Source organism: Anastrepha ludens, chromosome 3 (assembly GCF_028408465.1).
Source record: "Anastrepha ludens isolate Willacy chromosome 3, idAnaLude1.1, whole genome shotgun sequence".
NCBI lineage: Eukaryota > Metazoa > Arthropoda > Insecta > Diptera > Tephritidae > Anastrepha > Anastrepha ludens.
In genome coordinates this window covers 11,562,494-11,579,376 of record NC_071499.1, presented here as the reverse complement: position 1 = coordinate 11,579,376, position 16,883 = coordinate 11,562,494, and the positions used below count along the sequence as shown (strand labels likewise).

Sequence of the window (16,883 nt, the reverse complement as noted above, 5' to 3'; positions counted from 1 at the left end):
AGAGTGAGTGTTGTCCCCACCACGACATAAAAATCGTGCTTGGTGACTTCAATGCAAGAGTGGGCAAGGAAGGAATTTTTGGTCCCTCAGTCGGGAAATTCAGTCTGCACAATGAAACAACCGGCAACGGACATAGGCTGACCGACTACGCCGGGGCTCGAAACCTGGTAGTCTGCAGCAACAGATTCCAGCATAAGATTCCAGCGTCGCTGTCTCCTGATGGAAAAACGTAAAACCAGGTCGATCATTTTGTAATAGACGGAAGGCACGCTTCTAGTGTTTTAGATGTACGTACGATCCGAGGACCCAACATCGACTCGGATCATTACCTCATTGAAGCCAAACTGCGCACACGCCTCTGTGCAGCAAAAAACGTACGTCTATAAATGCGCAAAGAATGTTTGACATCGAAAAGCTGCAATCGCAACAAACAGCCAGAAGATTCGTCACTCGACTCTTCCTCCTACTGCCAGAGTCTAATCATTACCGAATGCTGAAATCTTCATATCGTCAGCCAAGTTAGCCGATATGATATTTTTAGAGACCGGAACGTCAGATGTGAAAAGCACATACAGTAAAGGTGCAAGAATACTTATTTTTAGAACCTCGGGATTTAATGGCTGCATGCTTGAATAAGTGCTATCGCGATTTATTCTGAAGTATCTATCCTATGTCCAAAATTACCTATGGAAGCAAGATCTTTGGAGTAGTCCGGCATGACATACCTTATCGAAGGCTTCAGCGACATCGAGAAATATGGAAGAGCATGGTTAGGTTGGGCTAGCCAGGTTGCTAGTTTAAGATAAGACACTCGGTGGCGCTAAAGCCTATTGTCATACCCGCATTTCATTTCCATCGCCTAACTAAGTTACTTAAGCCATTTAGTTCCTCCAGTGAGACATTTTGCAACTTTCGCAAGTTTTCAAAGAAATAATAGGCAAGAAATATGACACGGCTTCCTTGAAGCGCAGGACATTACTGAGGAGGTTTTGTATCCACTGAATTTCTTCTTCCTCTTCACAACTCCTGCAGAAGTTATTATGATGCACACCCATTCTACTGGTTTGGGTGCCAATACTGCAGTGACCCATTATAACACATGTGATTACGACGGAAGTTGATTTGTTGAATCATTTTGTCCTTTTAAGATTCAGTTTTAGTGCGAGTTGCTTGGAGACCCTACAGTTAGTAGTCAGTCAGTCAATCGCAGTGTATGGTTCGTGGAGAGTAATGCTTATATCCTCTACCACTCGCTGAAAGTCAAGCTCAAGCCTATCCTTACACACTCATCCGCTCTTTCATTTCCCTCCACTCCAGAGTGGCTGGGGCCCAACAAAGTGTGGTGCTGTGTTGACGCATAACCGAGAGCGACCTACTGCTTTTTTAGCATAGAAGAGCACACTTTTTTCTTTTCGATTGCTTCTTCTATTACGCTTGTGATTCTTTGCACTTCCGTAGTTGTTGAGTGCTTCGATCCAAATCCGAATTGGTGATTAAGAATAAGCCGTTTGTTTTTCAATAAAAGGCTGCAATTGCTGCAAAATTATTTCGTCGAGTAACTTAGTCATTATAGGTGGGAAGGAGATCACGCGGTATAATGGCATTTCGCGAAGACTTTTGCCAGGTTTTGCTATCATTATTACTTCAGAAACTTTCCAGTACGCTGGCCTATATATTTATATAAATATTTTAGCTTAAAACATTCGTTTACAAGTTTTGTTAGCTTAATTAAAGCTTTTTGGAGGAGGTTTAATATGTCTGCGGTGATCGGAGCCAGGTGTTTTTCATTTGGATTTCAGGAGGCTTATTTCATGCTCAATCTCTGACAGCGAAGTTGAAGATAACTGATTTTCTACAAGATTTCCTTATAAGGTGTTTTTCCAAATGATCAGTACAAATTTCCGCCTTTTCAGCGTCGCTTTTGACCTTACCTCCATCTTGGTCTATTTAGGTAGGTATTTTGTAGATTTCTACGGAGAATATTCAGTACTTTTTTCCGCTATTGGTCCCTTAATATAGTGATTGAAAGATGAGTTTTATAGTTTGCTAGTTTCTTCGCCTAAATGTTGAACCATTTTATTGAGTAAAGTTTTCGCGCTAGTTGGCGCATTTGTTGCCATTTTTTCCTTAATTTTCTTTATTCAATATTTTAAGTTTTCAAAAATGCTATCATGCAAAGTTTCAAATTTCAATTCAATTCTGGTTAACAAGTAGAAAGTTTTGATGAAGTTTTGAAGAATTTTGTACCAAGTTTTATATGGATTTTGTTGTAATATGAAAAAGATTTATGAATTATGGACTGAAAAATTATCAGAAGAATGAACTGAAGGTAGTTTGTTTGATGATAATAAAATCATCTCCATAAATTAGCAGCAACGATGAAATATTGAGCAGTCGTGTTCTTTCCAAGGTACGACATGATTAGCGATTTGTACGCGGAAGAATCAGTGATCGTTGTGAAGGTCGGATAATATATTTTGGCATTGGTGTAACATACCGCTTCTTCTTTCCCTTCATTTTTATTGTATGACTAGGTCTTGTTTTTTTCAACGAAAAAATTATAAATTTTTTAAAATAAAAATATAACTACTCATATCGGGATCCAGACGTCCAACACTCACACCTACGTTTTGGTGGCCTTTCTGGAAGTCGTGATGTTTTACGTTGGCCTTTCATCACAATATTTCCCAACCGGTCGTCTCCCATTATATTTATATGGTGGTTCGATTCTTTTCTTCCCTTCCGGCTCCATTTCACTACGTCAGTATACGTCAGGATATCGCGTCGTGTATAGCCAGCGCTTGCATTTCAACGGTGGGTATTATTTGCTCTGTTGTCATAATTGGCCATACGCATGTCTTATATATGCGAACTTTGCTCTTGATGCTCATTTATTTGTTTTTCCATATAATACCGCGTTAACACGCGGTCAACCGTGCGGCTTTTTCGGATAGATTCGCACTTCATCAACGGCATTTTTTGAAGATGTTATTTTTGAATTCAGGTAATTAAATTCCATTAAGGTGTTCAAAGCGAAGGTAAGAGTAGGTTAGGTGAGTTTGAAGTGCTTGTCCACTGCGGGACACACTCACTAAAACCAGCGTATGCTTTTCAAAAATTTTAAAATATCCTTGCTTTCAGCAAAACTGAGATCTTCATTAAAATCTTTAAAAATTGTCTACCGATCTAGAATAGTAAACCTACCTCTACCTACACGACAATGGCACAGAAGATGCGAAATTTTATCTTCCTCCTACTCTAGACAACTTCTACAGATTTCATGTGTTTGCATATCCATTCTTTGAGCGTGTCTGCCTATTAGGCAGTGTCCCGTTATGACTGAAATCAGTGTGCTAAGACGGTGCTTATTCAGGCTTAGCTGAGATTCTGTGCGTTTAGCATTGAGAGTCGGCCACAATTATCGGGAGATTCTGCATCTGGCTTCATTACGCCAACTTTCATTCGTTGTTCTTATGATTTGAATAAGTAGCTTACGCGTTTATTAGGGTGCGTCTATGTTATTATCTATGTACTCATCGTTCAATTTGGTGCCGAGTCTTGCTAGTTCGTCGGCTCTGCAGTTACCCTCAATGTCATAGTAGCCAGGACTCAACCATCTCGTTAGGAGATGTGCGCCATTTCACGGCTACCTTGGAGGCTGTCGACTGTTATCGCCACCTGGCTATCAGTGAAAATATAGATAATATTTGCAGATATCGCATCACACTGTATCAGTGTCGCGTCTTTTATTATTGCCATCAGTTCAGCCTGACATTTCAGACACTACTGTAGTCGGAGAGCGGAAAGCTGAAGGAGATCTCCAGATGTTCAGAGTATACACCTCCGCCCACCCTGTCCTCGAGCTTTTAGCCATGTGGCTAAAAATCCATATATATGGATATATCGTCGTCCTCATCAAGTTGGTCTCCTTACCGCGGGGATGAGGCTTAAGTGCTGCTTTAGCCCCCATATCATGAGGGTTAACCCACCACGAACTAAGAGGGAAGCTCCACATGGGTATTAGCTAGCCGGAGGCCAGTCAATCACCATGCGGAGATTACCGTACCCACCGTCCCACTCTTCCCTTAAGAGGGTTGTGAACGTTGTAATGGCAAGTGTAGGAAGCCCCAAAATGCAAGCCAGAATTTCAGCATGACTGTAATCCGTGTTTGATCACTTACTTAGAGTGTTCAACCATACATCTTGCCTGCAGATCTAACGGAAGGAATTTTAATGACGCAGCGGAGGTAAGCAGGGCAGTTAAATTCTATGGATTTTTCGACAAATTGCCTTAGTATAAATATTGCCGACCATACAAAGCAGGCTCAAATATATCGAACGCTTCTTAAGAGACGGCCCACTGGCATTTGCCGAAGCTGTGTGGACCAAGTAAATACACTCCTGATTATAGTAAAACAATCAGTTGAGTGGCGCTCCCCGCTCTACATGCTGTTCGTACACTTTAAAAAGGCGTTGGACACTATCAAACGAGACCCAATAGGGCTGGCACTGAATAGAAAGGGAGTTACCGCTAAGATAATTCGCCTAATCAAAGCCCTCTACGAGAACTCTTAACTTGCAGTGCCCCTTTTCTTTGCCATCGTCCTTAATACCATCATGAGCTAACTGACCCTGCACAAAAAAAGCATCGTATGGAGTTTCACCAGACATCTTGAGGACTTGGACGGCATGTGCCTCCTCTCACACTAACGCTCCGAGATGCACGCACTGTCAGACTGGAGGTCAACATCGCCAAGACCAAGGCTATGAGAGTTAACCACAATAACGCAATGCAGATAGTGGTTGACGGATGCGCGGTGGAATTTGTCGAAAAACTCTGCTACCTCGGCTGCATCATCACGGCAGATGGTGAAGCAGATGAAGATGTCAACTGTAGCCAAAATAAAGCAAGGGCGGCTTTCGGGCGAATGCATACAGTATAGGGGAGTTCGCAAATCTCAAGGTGCACTAAACTACGATTATTAGACTTATGTGTGAAGTCTGTATTGTTGTACGAGGGGATAGGATTGAGAAAACCACCAGATGGCAGAACCCGCAACTGAGCAGAGGTCGCGGTCGACCAAAAAGACTTCGAGAAGGTCGATGTTGCGCGAACTAGCAGATGGCGGCATCTCATCGGACGGTGCAAAAACAACAGCATAGAACCGTGCACGATGGAAGAGTCTTGTCTAGGCCCTATGCTCCCAAGAGGAGTGACCAAGGAAAAAATCACCAGTTGTTGATCGGTTTTTCCCGAAGCCTTTTTGTTAATCATTTATACCCGCGCATGCCATTTCCTCAGCGAGAATTTTTGTAAAGAGCTAAATAACGTTATACCCCAATGTTATTTGGGTGCTTTTTGTCATCGTTTTTAAAGATGGGCATTTTAATGTTTTACTTCCATTCTAATGGAACTCTGTGCATATCGATTATCTTTTGAAAGTATTGGCAAATTCTTCTGAAATAGCTTCGTTCCCATATTTTATCATTTTGTGGTGTATGCCGTCCATTCATGCAGACTTGGGACCTTTGAGTTCCTTCATCGTAAATCAAACACGTTCACTCGAGATGGTAAAATCCCCTGCACTCGCTTAATTGAAAATTTTCACGTCTCTTATATTAGCTATTCACAGCTTCTTAATCAATTGATTCTTTGGATTCTGAAGGCGCATACTTGACCTTTATTTGAAGTCATGAATCAATTTTCGCCAAAACGAGACTTGGTAAAAATTCGATATATTTTAGCCTTAACGCATTTCTTCTAGAATCATGGGAGGTGTGCAATTCTCAGCTTACTTCTGTGTGTTTAAGTTCGCATTGCTTATGGAAATGAGTTGCCGCATTTTCGTTGATGCCGCCGCGCATTGTGGGAAACTCATAACCGACCTTTGGCCTTCGTGCACAATAAACTGCCTGCTCTTTCACTTGTCACACGAATAGCTACATGTGCGATTGTAAAAATGTATGTGAATGCATTGTGAGTACAACAACAACATATAAGGTGCCACCAATGCTGCGCGCAGCCATGCCATATGTGTTGCTGCTGTGCCTTGATGTGGCGCTAAAAATAGCCGCCGGGAAGACACTTTGCGCGCTCGTCGTTTTAGTATTTATTTTATTTCATTTTATTTCTCTTCATTCCACTTCCCCGCTACATTCAATTTCATAATGTTCTAATAATGATCTTACTGCACTTTTCGGCTGTGAGCAGTGCAGATGGACGAGTATTTCTGTGACTGGGCATATGTGTGTGTGTGCCTGTTTGTTGTTTCTTTTCTCTTTTTGTAAACTGCTGCTGAGTGGCTGCTATCAGTGCGACGCAAATGCACTGCACTTGAACTCATTCAGCCACTTTTAAAATAAGTTCTCGTTTTATTTTTATTCCCTGTATGGTAAGCAAACGTACACACATACATACATACACACAAATATACGTACGTGCGTACTTGCTTTGCTTCTTTGCACACATTTGTAAGCATGCCTGTGTGTACGCTCGTACTTTGTTGGCTCGTTTTCATAACCGTTTCATTTGTGTCTATTTTTGGTTTCATGGGAACATTTGACATATGTTTCAACTTTACTGTACGCCGCATGTCCCACGAGCACACACACACGCGCATGTGCAGTTGTGCGTAGACGAAAATCTTAAAATTTTTCTGCTGCATTTGAATACTCAATTTTTGCTTAAACATAGGAGGTGTGGCTATTAAATAACCAGACGGATGTTGCTGTAGAAGTGGCACGCCTGCACGAAACTCTAAGGATGGTTAGCTGTTTTGCGTGAATCCTTTGCTTTCGAATGCTTTAGATTTCGCTTCGGTAAACAAATCCATGTGGCCAGAGCTTTCGTTCGCATATTCACAGGTATTTTATTTTGTTTTGCCCGAAAGCAGTCAACACCGGCAGCAAACGAAAATTATAAAAAATCAACGCGACTTTTAACTTTTTGTTGGGCGCCTGGGTCTGACCATATTTTTCGACTTTGGACGTGAATTTAACATACCCTATGATCAGAAAGTACCGGGAATGTTTAAATAAAACTAAACATAGTTAAATTTCAGGCAAATTTATTTTATCTCCCTCAAAATATGACGCGTCTGAAGCAACACACATGTGCCAACGTTTAACCCAGTCCTCCATGCACCCCTGGTAGGCCGACGAAGGGATGGCCTTCAGCTCCTTCGTCGCATTCTCTTTGATCTCCTCTACCGACTGAAATCTCCTTGCACGAAGTGGTAACTTCAACTCGGGAAATAAAAAGAGGTCGCACGGGGCCATATCAGGTGAATACTTGGGTATTTGCTTGGTGTTTGGTCAAATAGTCCAGCACAATTTGGGCTCGATGCGATGGCGCGTTATCATCATGCAAAATCCAAGAATCGTTTGTGTGTGTGTCTTACAGTCCGACCAGCATAAGAAAAAAATATGGCCCGGTTCCCATGTGCGCGGTTCGATTAAATTAAACATTCCCGGTACTTTCTGATCCTAGGGTATTTCTATTATAGCCAAAAACTTGAGCTTCAAAGTAGCTTTCTAAAATTTAATTATCTATCGATTTATGGATATAACCTTTCAAAAAGCATCCTCGAACAGGACGAAAAAAAGCTAGACCCGCGTGTAGTGAAGGTTTTCAAAACAATGTCCAACAAGTGTTAAGCCACTTCAAACTGGCATTTTCTTATATAAAAAACTCAATTGGCTACAAAGCTGTATACTTTAAATTCTCTTAAGGACTTTGATTAAAAAGTGTAAAATTTTTATGAAAATTTGTTGATTTTTTGTTAATTTCCACAAAGTTTGAAACTTGGTTTATTTAGTTTTTCTAGTAGAATGAACTATATTTTCATAAGAAAATATATCAAAATGAAATAAAAGTCGAATAAATTGGCAAAACTTGTCAATAAGTGCCAGTGCCATGGTGAAAAGATTTTTAGAGCTGTGCTCTTCAAGGGGTCCCGGTGGTCTAGAATTTTCAAAACATCGAATTTTGTTTTTTGATATTTCGAAAGTATAGGCTTTTAGGAATATCCTGTCAAATTTTTGGAAGGATATTCACACTATTTTCGATTCTACAGCCGTTTTAGAAGGTAAAGTCTGATTCGTCACGCGGCAGCATCAATGGAATATATCCACTCACAAAACTTTGAACTCAATTATCTTAAAACTACTTGTTTCAGACTGGTGTTGTCAGAAGACCAAAAACAATATTCAACCGAATCGTCTGAAATTTTTAATATGTTGCTCACAACATCAATTATTTTAATTATTTCGTTTTTTTTTTTATTAAAAAACTGAAAAAAACCCAATTTTAAGAGTGTCAAATTCAAAACCGCGCCATTTTGTCAATTTTTTTTTATTCTAGTACGGGAGTCTAGTACGCACATGGAATTTGAAAAGGTCGGGCCAAGGAGCTCCAGGAGATTTGGTGGCTCCTAAAACACTCAGGCTAAAAAGCCCATTGTATTTAAAGCTCTGGAAAGGGGGTAGATAGTCAAGGAGGGAAGGAGAAAAGTATCAGAGAAAGAGATAGGAAAGAATTGAGGCAGAGATAGAGATAGCTACAGTCATGGTTGGTTGGTTAGAGTGGTGATTCAGCCAGAATCCAACTAGCGCTTCCGCACCATTTTGTTGCCACATCCTCGTTACCAAATTGTTTAACAGTTATTTGCAGCAGGACTATATCCAGTCTGTGCGGTTTAGGAACCTTATTAGGTTGTTGACGTCTAAGCCAGACAGTTGCTCGAGACTCTCGAACAGCGGTTTGCCCAGGGTTAACATTCTGTCCCTCCATAGGGCAGGGCATTCACAGAGGAAATGGAAGATTGTTTCTGTTTTCTCCGGTTGTTTACAACTGTGACAGTATGTGTTGTGAGGGATGCCCATTTTGGCGGCTTGTTCTCCGATAGACCAGAAGCCAGTTATGACTGCCGTAAGTCTACAGGTGTCCCGTCGTTTCATGTTTATTAATGTCGACGATTGCTTGAGGTTGTAGGTGGGCCATAACGTTCTGCTGATTTTGCATTTCGTCTGGTCTCTCCATCTACAATCTGCAATTCGAAGGTATTTTAGGGAAATTGCGTTCTTGACCGCACCTAGTGGAGTGAATACTGGTACTGCAAGAGCGCTATTCATGGCAGATCCCCCTCTTGCCAGTTCACCAGCTTTTTCGTTACCTTCAATGTTCCGGTGTCCCGGGACCCAAATTAAGGTTACTCTATGGTTTTCACTCAAGTTGGTGAGGCTATTCCTACTTTGTTCCACCACTTTAGAGGTTGTTGCAACTGAATCCAGTGCCCGGATTGCAGTTTGGCTATCCGAAAGAATAGCGATATTGCCCTTAAAAGAGAAATCTGCGATTAGTAACCTACAGGCTTCCCCAATTGCTAGTACTTCCGCTTGGAAGACGCTGCTGGTATTAGGGAGACGCACAGATTTTTCAATTCCAAGTCTATGAGAATATATACCAGCTCCAACACCACAATCCATTTTACTGCCATCTGTATAGACTGTGGTATCGAAGTTGTTTAGAGAAAATCCCTTATTCCATTCTTTTTTAGATGGAAAGAGTGTGGCAAGCTACAGTCATACTGATTAATATTCTTTGTTTGCTTTTGGTGTTTTAGATAGAATAGAAGAGCAAAAATGGACAACACGGTCCAGGTCCAAGTTTTCGGGAGGGTCAACTTCAGCGCCATTTTTGAAATTATTAAAATTGAAAAAAAAAAATGTTTTTGTTCATTTTTGTATGCAAAAGAAGTTAAATAACAGGCCTAAAAAATTTAAATACCTTTTTTAATTTTTTTTTATTGTAAGAAAATGCCTGAAAATACTTTAAATTTTCGAGCTGTAGACCTTCGGTACCCCTTAACAGACCCTAATTCGACTCTGAGCGAATTAGACACAATCAGCTGATGAGCGGATGGCACTTGGGATGTGTTTACAAAAAAACTCAGATTGTATTGGAGATATGCGAAAAAAATCATCCAATGACACTTCGTTGCCATCTGAACCACGACTGATTGGACGAGTGTGTGAATACATGTGAAATGATCGTGCAGCATTCGGCTGCCCACAAGTGACGTGGCAGCCGAGGTTTCGCTCACATTTTTCTTTATTTATAATTCATAATTTAGGAGCAAATCTGGTAAATCTATTACCTTTCAAAAGGAGAGTTGGGGTGAGGTTAGTTTAGGTGAGGTAAGTTCGGTTGAGTTCAACTGACTTGTGGTGAGTTTAAGTCTTTAATTGTTTTCGATCTGCCAAAAAAATTAAACTCAAGAACAATTTTTTATTTCTGAGAGAAATTTAGCGTCATTGAAACTCATTCAAGAAATCAATTTTGCATAGATTAAAAAAAATTACTCAAAAAATAATCCATATTTTCGATGAAAATTTTCAAACTCAAAAAATATCGATAATTTCAGAACGAAAAAAACACTCGAAAAATAAGTTTTTGATTATTTTTTTCTATGTGATGAATTAAAAATCGAAATATGATTCCATTAACCCTTCATTGCATAATTTAATATTTCTTTTATTAAAAAAAAACATACACATGTTATTAGACCTCTAGGTAATGGGAAAAATAATTAAAAAAATCTTTGAGTTATAGAAGTATTTTTTTTTTATTAAAAATGGTTTGATGTAAACTTCCATCATTATGCAGAATGAACATATGAACTTAGTACAAAATTGAAATAATAAATTAAGTCACTAATACCTTTCATTTATACCTTCAATTTTGGTGAAAATGAACAAAACAGTTATTGTTTTTGTTCAGGCATAAGTTAACCTTACATTTGATACAGCTTATTGTTGAATAGCCTTTACAATGTGGGTATTTGCATCGCAGAGAAATGCCAACTTGTGGCCAATGGTCACTGCCATCCATTCTTAGGTCTTTTGGTGGAGGAACAACTGCAGGTCCTCTCTTCTTTTTTGCCTGGATTTCATTTTCCACAAAGCTGGAACTAGGACGTCCTCTTCTGACCTCTGTGTTGGATCCTATTGAGCACAAAACTTGAGCTAATTCATTACGAAATTGTCCCATGGAAAGCATATCCTTTTTTGGTATATTTCGAATGATTGCATTTTTTTTGTAAATAATCCAAGAATTTATGACTGTAAGATCAAGTAGATGAAAAAATATGCGTAAATACCATTTTTTCGACCTCAAAGGAATATGGAACCTCCCCAAAAAACTGTCCATTAAATCAACTCCCCCCATATGTTTGTTGTATTCTAAAACAATTTTTGGACATGGAATTTCAACCTTTTCCTTCTTTGCCTTGTCATACCTAGTGACACTAGATACTGGTGTTGACCCCACATATGTTGATAAAAGTGTCACCATTTTGTTGTCTTTCCAGGTGACACAAGACATACCAACACCATCAAATGTAGATGTTCTTTCGACATGACTTCCTCGTGGTACAGACTTTTTCATAAACTCCCTTTTGTCTGGTAATTTTGAGTTAGGTATCCGATATTGTTGTACAGTACCCACTGATAGAATTCCTTGCTTGGCTAAATAATGAACCAGGGGCAATGATGTGTAAAAATTGTCAAAGTAAATTATGTGATTTTGATATCTTGGCACGCCTCTTAGCAAACGAATGACTACATTCCCTGTGGCTCCTATATCAGGCTCTCCTTCTGGTCTTCCTGTATTTTCCTGTCCTGAATACAATTCAAATGTATGAGCATATCCTGATAAATCACACAGTACATACAATTTAAACCCCCATTTGTGGGGTTTATTAGGCAGATATTGTTTCAAAAAATGAGCCACTTTTGTGGCACACATCTGCTCATCGACTGATAATCTTTGCTCCATTGGTACAGTAGAAAATTTTGCTCTGAGGTGCTCAATAACTGGACGTATTTTAAATAACCTGTCATGATTTGGATGGCCAACAGGTTTGTGATCATCATTATTTTGAAAGTGCAATGAGAGCTTCATTCTTTCAAATTTGTTGACTGGCATAGTGGATAAACCTGGACCATAACCAAAGGCAGGAGACCAATATGATCTGGTATTTGGAAATCTTTGCACAGACATGAATAATAGTATCCCAAAAAACTTCTTGATATCTAACGCAGTATAAGTTATTTTGCTGTTGGTATCTTTTTGCATGATATATAAATTAGTTTAATCAACAATTTTCTGAATAAAATCATCATCCAAAAAATATTTGAAACATTGCTATGGAGTTTCAAGCTGGGATATTTCTATAGGAAAGGCTGACCTGCCTAAGAATGTAATTTTATCCTCATCTAATTCCATGTTTCTCTTTTTCCAAATCAGTTTTCTTTTGTCCAATAATGTGCTGAAAATAGCACCACAAGGAACTCTGCTTTGGCTTTCTTGTTCTTCCACCATTTCTTCAACAAGAGGAGGGTCATTTTCGTTAACATCCTGCCAGTCTTCATCATCATTTACATCATCTAATATACTTAGAGGTTCGTCTCTTGTATAGTGAGGATCAGGTAAGTTATCATCGTCAGAATCTTCAGCCTCCATTCCGTCTTCCGACAGCCAACCATCCTCCAGCTGTGTTAGATATTCTTCTATGGCTTTATCTGTCAAAATATTCTGAAAGAACACAAAAATTGGTAAACAAACTGGAATTATGTGAACCAAAATTTCTCCATACTTCACAGATGACAATACTGCATAATGATGTAAATTTACACCATACCTATTTGACGTTATTTTAGTAATATTTTACATGTTTTCTTCACAAATAATAGCAGTTTCCGAATTACTTACCCTATTTCTATGCATAGTAAATATTTTGTACGACTTCTTTGGACAAAACCATAAAAAAACTTGATAATTATATGCACCGTTAGAACAAAACACATAACATAACCTTGACCAAATTTTGATTGTCATGTGACAGTTGACGTTTGCTTTTTTTTTTATTAGGTGCGTTCCGTTTCATTCTTAAATGTTTTTAAAAGTTGCCAGAGGCAAAAAACCATGACCAGAGGCCTGTTTTGGGGGCATTTTTTCCTTTCGAATGGTTTGATAGAAATTTCCATCACGATGCAACGAAGGGTTAAATTTATTTGATAAAAAAACTTTATTAGAAAAATAATCATAATTTTCGATAAAAAAATAAGACACAAATGACACTCGAAAATTAAATTTCGCAACTATTCAGAGCGAAAAATCACAACGAAAAATAAATTCTACGAGTGATCAAAAAAATCGATATTGAAACTCGATATGTATTTTCCGAGCGATTAGTTAAATATCGAAATATGATTCCATCAAGTTAATTTTATCAAAACAAAAAAACAAAATATTCAAAAAATAGTCATAATTTTCGATGAAAAATTTTAGACCCAAGTCACACTCGAAAATAAAATTTTGCAAGTATTCAGTGCGAAAAATGACTGTCGAAAGTGAAATTTTACGAGTATTTTTGATCAAAACAGTCGCTATCAAACTCGATATGTATTTTCTGTGCGATTAGTTAAATATCGAAATATGATTGCACCTAATTTATTCAATTAAAAAAACAAACATTTATTAAAAAATAATCATAATTTTCGAAGAAAAATGTAAAACTCAAATCACACGCGAAAATAAGATTTTGCAAGTATTTAGAGCGAAAAATCACACTCGAAGTGTGAGTATTTTTGATTAAAAAAAGTCGCTATCGAAACTCGATATGTATTTTCTGTACGATTAATTAAAATTAAAAATATGATTCTCAAAAATGTATTTCAAAGATTTCGCTCAAAATTTCTAAAAATATGCACATATATTCGAAACTGTTTTACTATATTTGAAAGCTTTTGATTTCTTTTGATTTTTTTTGATTGAATTTGAATTTTGATTTTTCATTGAAAATTATTATATTATTTTGGGTCCCTGGTAATAGAGGGTAAATGGCGAGGAGATATACAAGGAAGGAAGTGGCGTCTACTCCTAACAATACTTTATCCAGACCCAATTTTCTTAAGAATTCAATACAAGTTGTTCCATTGCATTCCAGACTTGGACTTTCTTCTTCTGCTTTCAGCAACAGAAGGCGCTTTGTAGAGCCGACAAGAGACTTGCTACTACGACTAACAGCAGCGAATACCGCCTTCAGAATAAAAGAAGGTGATTTTTGGAATGCTAGGATGTTTGGTCATTGTGTTATTTTAGACAGCCAAAGGCTTACTAGCAACTCATCAGATTCTACTAACGCTGCCCTAGACTTTAGAATAGAGTTCAAGGTAAAGTTCCCCCGCGCGAAAGGAATGGAAATCAGTAGTCAAAGAAAATTCCACCGCACTTTACACAGATGGTTCCAAGATGGTTCCGACGCCGCCGCCGGTGTATAACCGAAAGACCTCGAAACTTTCAAACTTATTTTCTGCTAGAAAATTGGAGTAGTGGTTTTCATGCAGAAGTACTCAGGATAAGCGAAGCTTGCAGGATAACTAGAAACCATCAAAAAACAACTATCGGAAGCAGATATTTTTTTAAGATAGTCAAACAGCCATCTAAGCTTTAAAATCACCTATAACCAATTCAAAAATCGGCAGGCAATGCAAAAAAGAGGTTAATGCTTTAGAGCCCATGACAGACATCGCTCACATCTGGGTACCTGGCCATAGGAACATCAAAGGAAATGAGAAAACTGAAGACAGGGAGCATTCTCTAACAAATCCGAAGCAGTAGAAATAGGCTGTCCCCATGGAGTGCACAAAAGGCAGACCTTTTCGCTATTCCAGAAGTATTGAAGACGAAGCAGGTTCTTGACAGATGGACTAACACGGATATCTGCAAAGTAACTAAACAGATGTGGCCCAATTTCAAGAAGTCCAGAAAGGAAGAGTTGTTAGGAAAGCCACGAGCAGACATACCTATTTAGAACTACGACATATTTTTAATTATAACCGGTCACTGGCCTTTTGTCAGACCATGCCAGGAAGATGGGGTGGCCGTAGAACGATAGATGTAAAAGCTGCAATCAAGAAGAACCTACGAAAACAGTATTTCACTATCTGTGTGAGTGCCCAAGGCTGGGTGCTCGCCGACATAGAATGCTGGGAGAATTCTGATTAACTTGAAATAAATTTCAGGAAAGAAAATATACAACATAGGTAGATTCGTAGTCAAATCGCGATGGTTCGACTAATAAAAAGCAGTGGTTCTACAAGTGGTGTATCAAAAAGACATCTTTTGTTCTAACTGGGTCTGCGCTGTGTCACTAAGACAACACCTTCACCACCACCAGAACCAACAAGATACGTTTGAATAAATCCCGAGTCTGTGAAGAAGACTTCATAGCCTACAATGACCATTCGAAATAACTCTTAATACTCTCAATTTGTTCTTGAAGAGATTCAAAAGTTGTTTCAACCTTTCTAAATTATAACCTCCCAATAAAGGCTTTACCTTGCATCCCACTTACGGGGTGTTGCCAGTTTAAGTTGCGCAACCTTTGCACTCCACTTAAATCAGGAAGGGCGCCAGTTCTATTACTTTTGAATTCACCGCCTCTCTGGCCAGTTCATTCGATACCTCGTGTCTGTTCACACTCTTATTGATCAAGAACTATATGAGCTGAATGTGACTGCGAGCCCTTGGAGAGCTTAGGTTAGGTTATGGTGGTAGTCGGTCTGCACGACCAACTGACTTAGACCTTATAGGCCTGTTGTGATGCCACTATGCTGCACGGGAACCCCATTTACTTTCCTTCGTGGAACCATTTTCTGGCTCTTATGAAACGTAGAATTGATCCCATCCCCACGCCAGACAGCTCAGTAAGAGAATTAAAAAGGTATTTACCTAGACAACCTGCTCTGATTTTAGTTAAGGCTGGACAATTGCAAAGGAAGTGCTCAACTGTTTCTTCCTCATCTCGACAACTTCTGCAATATTCATGGGAGAAAACCCTAGTCTCGAGGAATGCCTGCCAAATAGCCAATGACCCTGGAGAGCTTAGTTTATTGAATCCACAGCCAGAAGTTTCTCTGGAGCTTTGGTAAATTGATTATTATTTGTTGCTATCGCGCCGTCTTTGGGCGCATAGTGCCGAAACAAATGCTTTCCAATGTTGTCTACTTCTCGCTTTCGTCTCAATATGTGTCCATGAGAGATCATCGTGATCCTTCATTAATGCTACGTCGCCAAGTTCCATTATGGCGCGATCCTTGTGGGCTCCAATTCGGTACCATTCTACTTATATCGGTCGCTGGCTTGCGCAACGTGTGGCCAATCCATTGACCAATCCAAAATTTGATAAAAAACAAAAATGAAAAATTTTACATTCTCAGTCTTGGTATTCCATAGCCACACCTCGTATGTAGCACATACTTAATATGTCTGTTTCACTTCACGTCCGCACAAACTGATTATCCCTGCACAGGCTTCGATCTCCGCTTTCCCTTTTTAATTTGGCGTAATTTGCCCTACTCCTTATGAGAGATGACTCTTTGATGATGCTCCCCTTTTCGAAGAGGGCGTCTGCTTTTCATTTAACACTTTGCGATAAAGAGCGTGCACTTGTAATGCAATACATTCAGCTGCACACCCTGACACACCCATACATATATCTACGCACACATACATACATAGATGTGTGCATCGAATGCATTTTGCGTTTTCCTGCTTTTACGTTTCTGTTTAGGGCGGGGCTGGAGTCAAAGTTGATTGTTTTGTTGTTGTTGTTGTCAGTGTGGCTCTTTATTTCCTCGCTATTGCCTACTGTTGCTTCTGTTTTTGGTATTTGTTGTTGTTGTTGTTGTTGTTGTTGTCGGTATCTGTCAATTAGTTACTCGTTCCTATACAAGTGGTAAAATATCCTTGGCATGAATTTTTGTTTTCGCTGATGTTTTCGGTTGTACGCTCGTTTGGCATTCAACAGAAATTCTTT

General features: G+C 39.1%; 1 protein-coding gene across 1 annotated transcript; it reads right to left on the bottom strand.

The window, feature by feature from the left end:
- Nucleotides 1–86: 86 nt before the first annotated feature.
- On the bottom strand, nt 87–12,920 carry LOC128856527 (uncharacterized). Its single transcript, XM_054091829.1, has 4 exons — nt 12,773–12,920; nt 12,657–12,701; nt 12,249–12,595; nt 87–216 (listed from the first exon to the last, which is right to left on the bottom strand). Exons 1-4 carry the CDS (start codon nt 12,896–12,898, stop codon nt 87–89), a joined length of 648 nt encoding a protein of 215 aa, XP_053947804.1. The 5' UTR covers nt 12,899–12,920.
- Nucleotides 12,921–16,883: the final 3,963 nt, after the last annotated feature.